Source organism: Anser anser, assembly GCF_964211835.1.
Source record: "Anser anser genome assembly, chromosome: 12".
In the NCBI taxonomy this organism is placed as follows: domain Eukaryota; kingdom Metazoa; phylum Chordata; class Aves; order Anseriformes; family Anatidae; genus Anser; species Anser anser.
This window is the reverse complement of record NC_139733.1, coordinates 16802474-16817207: the sequence shown is the minus strand read 5'-3', so window position 1 is coordinate 16817207 and position 14734 is coordinate 16802474. Positions and strand designations below refer to the sequence as shown.

General features: G+C 54.4%; 1 protein-coding gene across 3 annotated transcripts in view; it reads left to right on the top strand.

The window, feature by feature from the left end:
- PRICKLE2 (prickle planar cell polarity protein 2) overlaps positions 1 to 13359 on the top strand; it is a 106804-nt gene extending 93445 nt beyond the window's left edge. For all 3 annotated transcript variants that reach the window (XM_083795464.1, XM_083795465.1, XM_083795466.1), the window contains 2 exons: positions 733 to 1587; positions 10889 to 13359. In XM_083795464.1, coding sequence (XP_083651590.1) covers positions 733 to 1587; positions 10889 to 11757 — 1724 coding nt within the window. In that variant the 3' untranslated portion in view covers positions 11758 to 13359. The remainder of the gene's footprint in view (positions 1 to 732; positions 1588 to 10888) is intronic.
- Positions 13360 to 14734: the final 1375 nt, after the last annotated feature.

Below are 14734 nucleotides of genomic sequence, written 5' to 3'. Positions count from 1 at the left end.
GCTTTGACTGAGCGCTGCATCTATACCAGTAAACGTGCTGCAGCGGCTCTGGCCGGTGCCTGCAGCCAGCCCCGGGGTGTCGCTGGCTGGGGACAGGCTCTCTGTCAGCCCCCAGTGCAATCATTCCTTATCCCAAGGGGCTTGGCAGGGGCAAGCCAGGAAATTTGGCTGGGGGAAAAGGCAAGGGGACGTGCTCAGACCCCCTGGGCAGGCTCTTTCCTTTCCGATCTGGGGAAGGGGCCCCAGCAGCCAGAATAAAGTCAGGCTGGGAAGGCGGTCGGGAGCAGAGCAGCGAGGGGCAGGGATGTGATCTGTTCTGTTACGTACTTACCGAGGCAGCACAGATCCCTCTTTATGGTTCGGTTGGAGGCTTTTTGTTTTTTTAAATAGGCAGCATCTTATTGCTTTGGCTTCGAGGCCTTTATGGAGAACTCGCATTCCTATGCTTTATGATCGGAAATATCCCCGTTTAATGTGAAATAGCTTGAGGCTCGACTCCGCTGCCTTTCCCAGCACTGAGTAACTCCCTAGCAGAGGCCTGCAAAGAATTAGGAACGGGTGTAACTTCGCACGCTGGAGAAACTCCTCCGAAGGGTTTGTGAGAGCGAGCGCGGGTGTAGGTGCTGCTGGCGCGGGAGGGCCGCTCGGCCTGCCTGAGCGCCACGCTCCGCGGTGAGCACACCAGGCCTTGGGAAGGGCTCAGGGCTGACTTTTTGTGTGGTTCCCCCCAAGGTATCGACCAGGGCCAGATGACGTACGACGGCCAGCACTGGCACGCCACCGAGACCTGCTTCTGCTGCGCGCAGTGCAAGAAGTCCCTCCTGGGCCGGCCCTTCCTGCCCAAGCAGGGGCAGATCTTCTGCTCCAGGGCCTGCAGCGTCGGCGACGACCCCAACGGCTCCGACTCCTCCGACTCGGCCTTCCAGAGCGCCCGGGCCAAGGAGTCCCGCCGCAGCGCCAAGATCGGCAAGAACAAGGGGAAGGCGGAGGAGGGCGCGCTGGGCCAGCTGCAGGTCACCTCCAGCCGCCTCTCCGCCGACGTGGACCCGCTCTCGCTGCAGATGGACTTGCTGAGCCTGGCCAGCCAGACGCCGAGCCTCAACAGGGAGCACGTGTGGCGGAGCAGGGACGAGCTCTACCACTACGGGAGTAAAATGGAGCAGGGGCAGTCCCAAAGCCCTCTGCAGCTTCTCAGCCAATGCAATATCAGGACTTCCTACAACCCCGGCCAGGTCCCGGGCTCTCAGCCAGATCTATGGGCGAAGCACTTCAGCAACCCGAAGAGGAGCTCCTCGCTGGCGATGAAGGGGCACGGCGGCAGCTTCATCCAGGACTGCAGAGAGGACTACTATTCGGGGCGGCTTCGCTCGCAGGAGAGCTACAGCGACATGTCCAACCAGAGCTTCCCCGAGACCAGAGGAAGCCTCAAAGTCCCCAAGTACGAAGAGGAGGAGGAAAGTGGGATGCCGACGCCGCAGTGCCGCACCCGGCATCCCATCAACGCCCTGAAGTTCACGGAGGACCTGACACCCACCGAGCAGACTCCCCGCGGCTCCATGGAGTCCTTGGCGCTTTCAAATGCCACAGGTACGTCACCCCGGGCTCCTGTCCCCCTCCGTGTGATGGGACCCGTGTGCTGGGTCACCACGGCGGGTGTCCTCCATATCTCCTCCCCCTGAAGCAGACCCGGGGACCCGCAAAGTGCTTGGTCACCCCGGGGTGAGACACATGGGGGTGGGCACAGCCCAGCAGCTGGGCTCGTTATAGCCTGTTACTGTAATTAATGTGGGGTGCAAGTGTTCCCGTCCCTCTCCCATTGCTCTCAGCCACCAGACATGCTGGCACTGGTGTGGGTGGCAGCCTGGGGGCATCACGGGGGGCCACCGGCCGCCTGCCCGGCCCCCGGTGTGCATGGCAGCCCCGTCTCACTTGGTCTGCTTGTTTAGCAAATGCAGCTCTTTAGAGCTGGTTGGCTTCTCTGCATAGCTCAAAACAAATGTTTTCAAGCTCTTTAATCCTCCCTTTTGTGCAGAGGGAGGAAAAATCAAGGCCAACTGCTAAAGCAGAGACAGATCCTAGCATTCAGCACTTTGAGGACTGCTGTCAGCTGCCGTTGTGGGCTAAAAATATTTTTAAATGCTTTGAAACAGGCCCAGTTTTGCAACCCCTTTTGCTTGTTAGGCAGCCATCAAGCTCGCGGCTAGTTAAGACAAATTCCTTCTCATTTCTATGGAGCTCTCTTTCTCCTCTTCCAATACTGTTGCGACTGCAGGAAAAAGCCAGGCAAGATGCTTTTCCCATCTCGCATGAGTGTCGAGCCCTTTTCTCCCCAGTACATCCCAATCCCAAACCAGACACAGCTGGCGTTTGCTTCGGACTCCCTGAGCAGCAAACTCAGAAAAGAAAATACCAAGCCTGGTTTGCTTGCCAGAGATGCTGGCTTGCTCCTTCTTCACCACTCCCCCGGCATGTTTCCGTTCCAGCCAAGCATTGTTTGGAGCCAGGCTCATCCTGCTCCTGCCCTTGCAAAATCGAGTCCTTCCCTCACTGTCCCCCATCCATGAGCAGCCCAGAGGAGCCTGGTCCTGAGGGGTTCCCCCCAGGGAGCATCGCTGGCCTTGGGGAGCCCGTGCTGGTGAACCTGGGGTCTGTGCTCACCCAGCCCGGACGGGCAGGTTTGCTTTGGTACACCCTTGCCCTATTCATGGGTTTTGGTGTGTTTGTTTAGGGAAGTTGCCAGCCCCGTGGCAAGATGTGAAATGAGCCAGGATCCCTCTAAACAGCAAACGTTAAGAGCATGGAGGGAGAGGAGAGGCTGATGAGCTGGAGAGGGCTCAAACAGCCTCAGAAAAAAAGGAAAATAAGATGTGAAATGGAGAGGCAGCTGGGAATTGCCCTCCAAAACAAAGCCCCGTATTTCAAAAGTTGCTCCTGTTCCTGAAAACCCATATTGTGTAAACCCTGCCAGTAGAAACAGTCTTGAGCAACACCGAGTTCCAGTGAGCAATATCTGAATACTGAAGCGGCTGCTTCCTGCTTTGGAGCTGAAGTGTAACAAATTTTCTGAGATACAAGTCAAGAGGTGAGAAACGTAGAAAATCTTTCATGTTAAAGTGAAAACTCGTTCTGTATTTCGTTCGGGAATCCTGGGAGAGAGATCTTCCAGAGGCATCCTCGTTGTGTGCTTGTAGTGTGTTTCTTTGCAGGCAGTGCAAGCAGCTCTCTTCTTTCCTGCTTTTCTGAGAAGTTGCTCAGCATGATGAGGCTTGTAACGAATGTGAGCGGTACCTCTGAAGAGGGAGGTGATAACGTTTTTATTAATGTGTAAGATCTAGTAATTTTCATTGCTCTGGGACCTGGCTCAGCTCGGGCTCAGGGGCGCTGTGCTAATAACCGCAGCTCTCCAGGGCTGCGCTCGCTGGCGGGGAGCATCGGGGACAGAGACAGAATTATCCCACTTCGTCGGCAGTGTTTTGAGGACAGCCTTGGTGACCTGGCCAAGGTCTGTGGGAGGGTGGGATTTTGAAGCCAGGTGCAAAGCCTAAATTCTGCAGCAGGGCACAGCCACTGCCTTTCCTTGGGCCCCTCAAAGCGAGCTCCATGGCAAACACCATACTAATGCAAACCGGGCTGCGGTGCCGCTTGTGCCAGAGTATGCTTTTCCCTATGCACATCTTGTAAATTATGTTTGGAAGTCAGGCAGGGGCCACCGGTAACTCCTTGGGTTTGCAGACCCTTGTGAAGCACGCCCCAGCCTCTGCGGGCAGCTTCTCTCCTGCCCAGCTGCGAGCTCCCTTTGAGTTACTAACTCTGAACGTTGCTCCACCTTGTAAAATGAAATAATTAGCACTGAATCCATCTAATATTTTATGGCATGGTTGGAAACGTTCTTTTTTTTATGGGGAGCTGAAGGGCAAACAGTCCCTGACCTGCAGAGTGCGTATTAAAAGCTGACTGGTTCCTCCCTGGCAGCAGCTCTCGCTGTGATGTTTCTATTATGACTTAACTAGTAATTAGCCGGAGATGTCAGTAGGGGTGGGGAACAAACCTGGTGTCTGATGGTGGTTCCTGTCCTCTGGACAGAAGTGAACTGAAGTCCTGGGGAGCCTCTTATGAACCAGACACTGCTTAGTCGCCCTAAAGCAGATCCCGAATGGCTTAGCTGGGGTGTGCGGCACCACGGTCATCCCATGCTCCCGAGCACTCACCCTTAAATGGCTCCGTTGTGCTCTGCGGCCACGCTGTGGTGCCTCAGCAGGCTCCGTTAGGTGCCCGAGTGTCGGAGGTAGCACAGCCTTCCCTGGGCTTCGTTTCTGGGTTGGAATTAGATGGCAGCCTCTCTGCTGGCCTCTGCTTGTGCTTGTGTAATCCCCGTGAACGCTGACGGGATTTGAGCACTGGCAAAGGGAAGAGTTTCCTGCTGCTGGGGCTCATCTCGTCCTTCCTCCCACGTTGCAGTTTGGAAATCCCTCTCTGCTCTCAGCCGAAGGCTGTGACAGACCTGAACTGAACGGCCCCTTCTGGGCGGCCGGCTCCTGCCCCGGCCCAGGTGCCAGCAGAGGCAGCGGTGGGGAGAAGCAGCGAGGGTCACGGGGGTTTTCCAGTGAGATTTGGGGCCAGCGCCTGCTCCTGGATGTTCAGCTGAGATCTGAAAGCATATTCTCCAAGTTGATTTTTGCTGTATTTTATATTACCCTTTATATCTGTTTTCCTTTGGTTGCTTTATTTTTTTATTTTTTATTAATGTCATTAGCAACAGTACAAACCAGTGGCTGCTGCGGCAGTGATTACCCCATAGCTCCTTTCATAAGCAACCAGGGCTATGCGAAGATGTAGCTGGTCAGGAAGCTGTTCTTGTGGGGAGGAATCTGGTCCCACCAGAGGTTTGTCCCTTCCCAAAAGGCGCTTGGTCCACTACAGCCCCAACCCCGGTGTTCACGGTGTGCCCAGCGTGCTGCTAGTCGTGGGGTGCTTGCATCGCCCTCTGAAAAGGTTTTGCAAGTGCTGTGTGTGCCTAGCAGCTGAATCAGAAATCAGGAGCTGATCTCTGCTGATCCCCAGCAGTCGTTTCCACGCAATGCCAGCTGGTCGAATAGCCCACTTCAGCAGGTACCCGCGGGCTGAATGTTTCTCCGCGCTGACGGCCGAGCCGCGTGCAGAGAGCACGAGTGCTGCGGAGGGGAGCTGCGCTGAACGGTGACACTGCTCCATGCAAAAGGAGAAAGGGATTTGAAGTATTTCTTGGGAAAACATGTTTGGGTGAGGGTAACAGCCGAGCTTCATTTCCTCCCCTCATCTGTCACAGGCATAAATCCAGGAAAAAAAGAAAAAACTGGTGCCGTTACAGGGTGCAGTGTGACTGCACGTGGATGGCACACGTTTCTGTTACCTCCTCTGTTACGAGATGCTCCAAGGCCCCAAACAGCTTTTGTTTCTTTTTTCCCCAGGACTAAACAACTGTGATATAGCCAGAAAGTGGGGAGAGAAAATGCCTGCATGCGTGTGCGCCAGCCCTGGTCCCTGCAGGGCTGCGCTGCTGGCACAGCCTGTGTCCAAGCCCTGTGCAGACAGGCTGAAAGCAGGGGGAAATGGGGAAAAGAAAAAGCTGTTTCCCAGGGCTGGGGGATGTTTTCCCAAGAAAAAGTTCAGTGGCTCAACGTCTCCTGCACTGAGAGGTTGGGAGCAGCTCCTGACCATGCTGCTCCCGGCGCCAAATACCTCGTCCCCCGCACTGTTGGGGATGGTGGGCATGGTCCTTGTGGCGAGCAGGGGCTGGGGGCTGGCCCCCATCCCTGTGCCCCCAGTGCCAGGGGGATGTCAGACCCCCCCGCTGCATCCCTTGGGTGCTTCTCCCCCCGCTCAGCTGGGGAGGGATGTGCCCAACATGGGAAGATTTCATCGGGTCCATGATGTGCTTGGCAAGCGCTGTGGCTCCCCCCGAATTGCAGGGCTCCTGGCCTTTCCCTCGCAGCCCTGTTTACGTTCTGTGACTTCCAGTTACACAAGGGCTCTGCTTTATTTCTGCACCACCCCAAGGCCGGTCAGAAGCGGAGCGAGGCTGAGTTATAAACAAATCCCCGGGAAGGCTGTTTCTCCTTAAGTCCCTTTTTAGTTCTGGGGATTGAACTTAAAATAAATCCTGTTTCAGGGGCAGGGAGGACGTGCCTGCCTGGTGCTAGGGGAGAGACAAGGCTGTGACGGGGGGGAACGAGGGAAGGGAAGCCACGCCGTCCCCTCCTGCGTGGCTGTGTCCCTGTCGCACAGCAGCTCTCCTGTCCGGGCGCAGGCACCTCTATGAGGCTGGGGTGCTGAGGACTGTGATGTGCGGGTAAATGCCTGCGCCCTGGTAAATGTAAAGGCAAGGAGAGCCCTGTTTGTTCTCAGTATCACAAATTTTGCATTCTCCCCATGCAGAGACAGACGATGCGATCTCTGCACGGGCTGCTGCTGGCTGCGGACATGCCGCCCTGCGTGAGCCAAGCTTCGCGGGGAGCTCGGCGTAACGGCGGCCGGGAGCTGCCTCCCCTCGTGGGTGCCTCGTTTCCAGCCTCACACCAAGCGTACGTGCTCGCCGTAGCCCCTCCGCTGTCATTTGCTCGGTGTTTTAATAATCCATAATTAATGCAGCCCTGGTTTAGCAGAGCACGTAGCGCAGCTGGGGAGATGTGAGCGCGTTGCGGAGCTTTGTTGTGGCGAGGCTTTAGAGGTGATGCGTACAAGGAACATCAGCTCTTTGGACTTCGTGCTGTTGGTTTGCTTTTCCCATTGTTATATTTTCCTTGGAAGCATCCGATAGGATAGACGCAGCCTTTGCAGTCGGGGTGGGGATCGTACAGCGTGTTCCTAGCAAACCCTAATGTTAAACAGAAACCCGCTCTGCGTTCCCAGAGCCGTAGCCAGCCCGAGCTTTAAATCGCGTGCCCGCAGACGAGCTACAGCTTTCGCTTGTGTTCATCCCAAACGTGTGCGTTTCCATGGCTTCAGCGTGAAATATTGAGCCTGGCAGCCCCACGCAGCGGCAGGCAGCAGCAGGACAGCTTGCTGAGCCCACGGGCACGGGCTGCAGGGACGGGCATGCCAGCGGCACCGCGCTCACAGCCGGGCACATCGCCTCCTGCCTGAGCCAGAGCCCTCGGGCTGGCCATGGTCGGCATCAGCAAAGCAGGAGCAGCAGCCTCAGGGTGCGATGGATGGTGGGGAGAAGCCCCTGATGACATTTGGGACTTCTGCATCACCCCCAGCCCCGCGTTGTGCGTTTGCTGCATGTACCGCTGGGGATTCATGCCTTTGCAGAAGGAAAGCCTCATGGGAGCCGTCTCTGGGTTACTGGGTCACCCCTGGGCTTGCGCCCTTGGAAAGGGGCCAGAGGTTTGCACAGAAGCAGCCAGCTCACACCGCGGGCTAGAGCGAGGCTCCCGTGCAGCCCCGTGAAACAGATTCTCGGGTTTCCTTATTGGAAAAATACCCGCTGCGTGGCAGGGTCCCCCTCTCACATTCCCTTTTTTTCCAGGTTAGGGCTCGATCGGATTATTAGCTGTGTTCCCAGATGAAACACTTCATTAAGGGGGAGCTGCAGTGGCTGTAAATAAGTGCTGGTAACTCAAGAAGCTCGGGCCTCGCTGCAGTACTGCAGCTAAACAGCCGCAGGAGGGGAAGGGAGGGGCAATGCAGGACCACAGCAGCATCCCCAGGGACCCGCAGCCCTCAGCATGGGGCGCAAGGACCAGCAGCGGCTGCCTGTGCCCAGCAGTCCTCCAGCATCCCATTTTGCAGGTTTCTGGCCACTTTTACTGCCGAAATTTTCCTTGCAGGAGTTCGGCCGACCTGGAGAACAACGCGTTCCCCTCCTCTTCGCAAGCATTTTGTCAGCTCTTGGAGGCTGTTATTACATTCCCCTTCAGCCTCCTCTTCTCTAGACTAAACAACCCCTGGTCTTTCAAACTTTATTCCTAGGTCACGTTTTCCAGATCAAACATTTTAGACCGTTTGTTATTGCTGTCCCCTGGACTCCCTGCAGTCAGGCTGGAGCGCTCCCGGCTCGCTGAGGCTTCGCGGCTCCCTGGAGGAGGGCAGGATTGTTTCAGAGCGTGGACGGACCACGGGCAGGCACCCGTTGTGCTTTGCTTCCAGCCGAGTGGGGAAATATAACACATTTATGGCGCTTTTAAAGCAAATTTAGTTTAGGCTTGGTAATCTCAAAATTGAAACTCTCGGGTGTTTCCCCTGTCTGCATGGCGGAGCCACGCTCCCTCCCAGAGCCGGCTCGGCGTTCAGCCTTGGTACAATCAATGTTTTCCCAGTGATTAAAGACCTCATAATGTGTGCGCTTAATTATATTCAGGCCATCCGGATGAACAGCCAAAACCATCCCTTGGGCCTAATAATTGCTGATTGAACCTTATGCTGGGAGCTTCAGCTGTGCACGTAGCGCAAGCCCCTTGTCCAAAATTTTCCCTGGGTGCTGACCAGCGCTTCGAAGAGGGGAAGGAAGGGGCTCTGTTCCCACTGAGGTGCATGCAAGGGGCTGGAGACCTCCAAAAAGGGGCTGGGGTCCTCCAAAAACTCAACCTGAGCACTGCTGGTTGTTTTTCCTGCGTGCAGGGCTCCTGCCGGTGCCGTGGTGCTTAGTTTGGAAATCCTGCTCAGCTCTCTCATGCCTCGGGAGCCTCTCCCTGCACGCTCAGGTTATTCTCGCTGGATGCAGACCCGGAGGAGCCGAGAGTGCAGGTGCTGTGGCAGGGGCTGGCTGTGCACCGGGACAAATCTCTGTCCCAGCAGAGCAGGGTGAGACCGGCCCCTTGCGAATGGTGCTGCCAAAACGGATCTGCTGCCACTGGCGGAGCATCCTGCGGTGCTCAGAGCTGTATTTCTGCAAAGCACCCGTGTCGTTCTTCCTCATTACGGGGCTGCGCTGCTTCTCTTAACGAAGGGCTGCATGAATGTCACCGAGGGCTCGTTTTCTTTGACATCAGCTATTGTCTGACACAGCTGATTAAGGCCAAACTCGGCTGTCGGCAGCTGTGATTCACGCTTGGGTCGGCTCAGCCGGCCACCCCGCTGCTCCTCCAGCCTTTCGAGAGGCTTTTGCTCATGCTGTGAGGGTGCTTATCCCTCACGGGGGGCTCGCCAGCTCCTCTGCGGTGGCACAGAGGGGACCGGGGCGAAGCGAATAATGCGACAAACGGCATAACCAGGAGCAGAGCGCAGAAGGCAGCTGCTCCGGTGGCACGAGACAGACGGTGCTGCAAAGGCAGCAGCAGGGCTGGGAAGCCTCGTGCAGGGCTGCTTCCAAACAGAGGAGGCGGGGGGCAGCTGCAGGAGCCGGCGGGGTTGGTTTAACTCACCTGAGATCAGCAAAAAATAAAGGCACGAAGCTGGTGTGCAAAGTGCGTCCTCAAAAATAAATGCAGCTTTGCTTTTCTTAGCCCAGCCTCTCCCTTTTCCCGTAGCGTTCAGGCATTGCCTTTGCTTAGCTCTGCTCTGCTGGGATAAAAACTGGAAGCTTCCCAATTAAAAGCAGGAAAGCAAACAAGCAGAGAGTCTCGCTTCATAAATGGTGCCGGCGGCTGGGACTCGGCGAGCAAAGCCAGGCAGTGCCAGACCCGGGCTGAAACACTGGCAGCCGGTTGTGCTCGAGTGCTGAAGCTCTTGCCAGTGCCCCCAAGGATAGGATTCAGCTGGGCTGGGCACTTCAGGAAAGCCTTGCCCAACTTTGCAGGATCTGTAGGTCTTCTTAAGGCCAAGTCCCAAAGAAGCCGAAGCGGATTGTGAGCGGGGTTAGTGGCAGCAGCCCTTCTTCTTGCTCGTTTTTGGCAGGCAGCGGGTAGTGCCGAAGGAGCCGAGCTCTTGACGAAATGCAAGCAGCTTTTGTGAAGGGAGAAAGAATTTACTCTTGAATTGTGGGCTGGGTTGTTGTTTTTTTTAATTAATTTACCAAGTCGTAAATTCTTGGCGATTGCATAAGGGGCGTGCGTCATGTTGAAAATCCTGCTGATGGTGCACAGCGCTCCCAGTTCGGTCTGCACGGGGAGATTGCCGGAGAGTGACGGGGAGAAAAGTGCCAAAGCAAACACTCTGCATTTGATTTGGGATGAAATGTATTTCCTTTGAAACAGCTTGCGAAATATGTTGTCCTTAGCTTGTAATGCAAGAGCTTACTGCTGCCAGTTGTCAAGCCAACGTGGAGGCAGTCAGAAAATAGTCAGAAAACACCCAGAAAACAGGCCAGGGCCTAGGGAACCAGGGAGCACGCCGGGTTTCTTGTCCATGAGATGGTACAGAGCAGACGGCCCGCTTCTCTGCGGCAGCCTTCGGGGCTGGAGGGAAGCACCTTGAGCATGGCCAAGGCTGCGCCTCCCACCCCGCCTGGGGACATCGCAGCACAGCTCGGTGACAAGCCTGAATTGGTCGGCGGCCCTGTTTCTGGCTGCTCCTGACATTGCCCAGTCCTTCAAAACATGTCACCGTTGAGCAAGGGGTGGGTGCCGGATCATGGCACCCTAGTTATCTCAGCGTGCCGGGGGCCTCGGGTTACCTCTGACGCATGAATTCGTTTCTGGCATCACTGGTTATTCCTATCAAGTCGCAGACAGTGTAGACATATGGGGAAGGGAGTCGCGAAAAGCATCTAACAGTCCTTGGAGTCCTACTCAAAACACCTTAAATTGGCGTGATTTCCCCAAAGGAGGATCTGTCTCCTCTTAAAAAATAAAATAAAACAGAAAGCATCCTCCTGAAGGGCTCTTCAGGACACCATGTAGAACAGAGCTTATTTTAAAGCAAAAACCCACAGGTTCAGGCCAAAACCAGCCTTCTCCCTGCATCTCCGATGACAGGAAATTCTCCTGCTGATCTCTCTTTTTCCCTCCCTTTCCCCTTCCCCACCAAGGCCTCTCAGCAGACGGCGGAGCCAAGCGCCAGGAGCATCTCTCCAGGTTCTCCATGCCCGACCTGAGCAAAGACTCGGGCATGAACGTCTCGGAGAAGCTGAGCAACATGGGGACCCTCAACTCCTCCGTGCAGTTCCGCAGCGCCGAATCCGTCCGCAGCCTGCTCTCCGTGCAGCAGTACCAAGACCTGGAGCCCAACCTGCACGGCCTGGCCAGCCCCATCGGCTACCGCGAGCGGCCGGCGCACGGCCGCCTGCACCAGAGCTTCGACTACGGCAGCGGGGTGCCCGGGGGCAAGCTGGGGGTGCAGGACGGCGCGAGGCATGCCCCCATGAGCGAGCGCACGCGCCGGCGAACTACCCTGCGGGACGATGACCGGCACTACCGCCCGCACCGCTCGCGACGCTCCCGGCGCTCCCGCTCGGATAACGCCCTGCACCTGGCCAGCGAGCAGTGCTGCCGGCTGAAGGAGAGGCCCTCGCTGCGAGCCAGGGATGACTACGACCAGTTCGTGCAACAGCGGAGCTGCAGAGAGAGCCTGGAGCAGGGTCCCCGCAGGGACGCCTACGGCCACTGCCCCAGGACGGTGTCGGACCTCGCCCTGCAGAACCACTTGGGCGAGCGCTGGGGGCCCTACTTCGCCGAGTACGACTGGTGCTCGACGTGCTCCTCCTCTTCGGAGTCCGACAACGAGGGCTATTTCCTCGGGGAGCCGATTCCCCAGCCCGCCCGCCTCCGGTACGTGACCAGCGAGGAGCTCCTGCACAAGTACGGCTCCTACAGCATGCCCAAGTCTTCCACCTTGGGCGGCAGAGGACAGTTGCACAGCCGGAAAAGACAGAAGAGCAAAAACTGTATCATATCCTAATGGCATCCTTGCCGGGCACCTTCGGAGAATGTAGATTAACTCACAAACTTGCACTGTTCTAGACCATGTAAGCGCTTTTATTGTAACAAAAAGGCCTGAGGAGTAGGGATTTGTAAGAAGGTTGTAGACTGGCTTCTATAAATAGTCATAATCGTGGGCACAGTGAATATATTTTGCACATCTTACTTTGAAAACAAAAAAAAAGTTCACTTTAGCCTGTAATATTTACCTAGTAGTTTCTCTTCTCTCTCCCGAGTACTGCCACCCGTTGAGTTCTCTTTGCCCGTACGTTTTTGTTACCACTGTTGGCTATCACCATCTGCTTGCTGGTAGCTCTTGCTTTCCACCATGCCATCATTTCCCATTACCCAATTTGTTACGTCTTTGTCTCTCTCAAACAGTGTGGGAGCCTAAGTTATTTCCATGATTGTTGTAAATGCAATGTAAATGAGAGTTTGGAGAAAATATTTTTGTATTTTGTAATATCAGAGGAATTTCTATATCTTAGGAGTCACTGGGAAAATGCATGCACATCCATAGCTGTATCCCGCCAGAGCTGAACAAACAGTACTTTAGCCCCCCTCAACTTTTCATTTCATCATCAAATCTCTTAAGCATATCAGTGAGAGTTTGAGTAGTTGTTTTATTTTTTAAACTCCTTTTTTTTTGTCTCTCTGTTTGTTTTGTTCCTGGTAAATAAAGAGAACATTCGCTGATTCATTAAATCTTGAAGAGGCCTAGGTGGCACTTTGAAGTCTGCTCACACCTGTGGTTTTTAGGTACACTCTCAGTCAAATACAGGAGTCCTGACAGCTGCAAAAGTGACTTTTTTGTTAAATAGGAAAGAACAGAACTACCAAATGTCTGCAAAGTTGTAAATGACCAAAGCTGGAGAAGGAATTTTACATCTCTGTAGAGAATGCTGAAGTTACTAAACGTTGAACTATTATTTGGAGTAAATAAAAGTGTAAATGGTGCAATTGTGTGATGTCAGCATGACGTTGTTTTGAATATAGACTTGTCTTATGGTGCTCTAGTTTTCCGGGTTATGTTAACTGCTGTTCATTACTAAGTGGAAGTCTCAGTATTGCCTACTGCCTAACACTTCAGAGACCGACTGCAAACTGCTCCTGCCCTGGCCGACCACCGACAGCATCGCCCTGGTCGAGAGTCACGTCGGTGGGGCTCAGCTGGGTTCTGGTGGACACGAGTTTTTCTCTGCGTGCTTTCAACCATCGGGGTAGCAGCAGGGTCGCAGGCGATGCTGCTTGTGGCAGCGGTCCCCGGCATCCTCACCACCTCCCAGTGGAAATTCGGGAGGACGGAGGGGCCCCGTCTCCTCCCCACTGCAGGAGCATCCCTGCAGAGCGCGGGGACCCGGCGTTGCCTGCCCACAGCAGCAGCTGCAGGAAAATCGTGAAGATGGATGTCTCCACACCACAAACTATTGCTAGGAACTTTTTTGTCGTTTGTAAAGGACAATGTGATAATTATTATTCCTTTAAACAGAAAACAAAAAAAAGAAATGACACTTAAGTATATTTAAAAAAAAATATTGTTTTTTTTTTTTCCAGTTGGAATAAATGGAAGTATTCATCCAAAGGGAAGAGTCTCACGTGTATGATTTTACTCTGAAGGTGTGATGGTTAATTGGGGAGTACGAGACTGTATTTCCACCAGGCCAGTGCTACAATTAAAGCATGAGGATCAACTCCATCCCATCCCTGACTCCTCTGGTGGGCAGGGAAACCCAAGGCAGGAGGCTCGTGCCCCCCAGGGCTGCTGCCCCCACTGCTGGCTTGGTGTTTAAGAATCCCAGATCTTCACCTGGGGCAAGTCAGCGCAGCTCAGCTGAAATCCCCAGCACAGCTCTGGTTTGTGCCGAGCGAGACTTCAACCTGTAATTTATAAATAACAGCCTTCTCCTCAGAAAGATCACAGATCTTTGCATGTTTTCCCAAACAGGCCTGGTAAGGAGGGTAGGGGTATAGCTTTCAGTGACAAGTATGACACTAACTACAGGTTATTATATAATTGGCTTTTAATATGTACAATTTAATTCTTTGTCACTGATTAAAAGCACAATGAATGTTGTCTATCAGCCCTAAGTACCTTGTGCAGCTGAGCTGCCTGAGGACTAACGACTGTTTGTACAGCAAACCCTGAATTGCTCGGCAAATGACAGAGAACTAATCCCTCGCTTGCTCGTTTAACCGCTTGTTGCCTCTCCAAAAATCCAACTCGAGCAGTGCTTCTGCCTGGTGCCCAACCAGGGTTAAAGCGTTACTGACCGTCAGCAGGGCTGCACCTTTTCCCGTGCTATTGCTATAAGCGCAGCTCCCGCGATGCTCCCCTCTGCCAGCCCAACATAAAGATCTCACACCGCATTTTGGAAGGAAGAAAGCCCCAGGTCAGTTTGAATTTCAGCAATAAAAGTGTAAACCAGCTAAACCCAACTTCGAAATCATTTTTACTCTTCATATGGGCTCCAGAAGTCCCATACAATTGTGCACATGGGGAAAAAGAAAATTTCTTTCTTCCTTTCTTTTTCTTTTTTTTTTCCCGTTGTTCAGGGTATGATTAACCATTTCTGACAAACCCACTGAGCCTGAGGGCTGGAGCTACAAGCCCGTGAAATTCCGCTCCCTCGCCATCTGGCCCCGCTGGGTTACCCTCGTGCACCCACTGGCTGCGGGTCGCCGGCAGCCTGGGGAGCAGGGGGCACCTTGGGGCACCTTCACAGTCATTTCTGTCTTCCCCATCTCCCAAAATTTGGTTAACGTGGCCCCAGCTGATGCAGATGAGCGCCAGGTGGTGGGGGAGCCGGGGGTGCTGCTGATGTAGGGGTTTTGCCAAGGGAGCCCTTGCCAGCTGTGGTACCAGAGTCGGGCTGGCACAGCATCAACCCTGCTACAAGAAAATAATAAATAAAAAATCTGTTTAGGCCTATTGCTGCCACAGTTCTCTTCCATAAAAG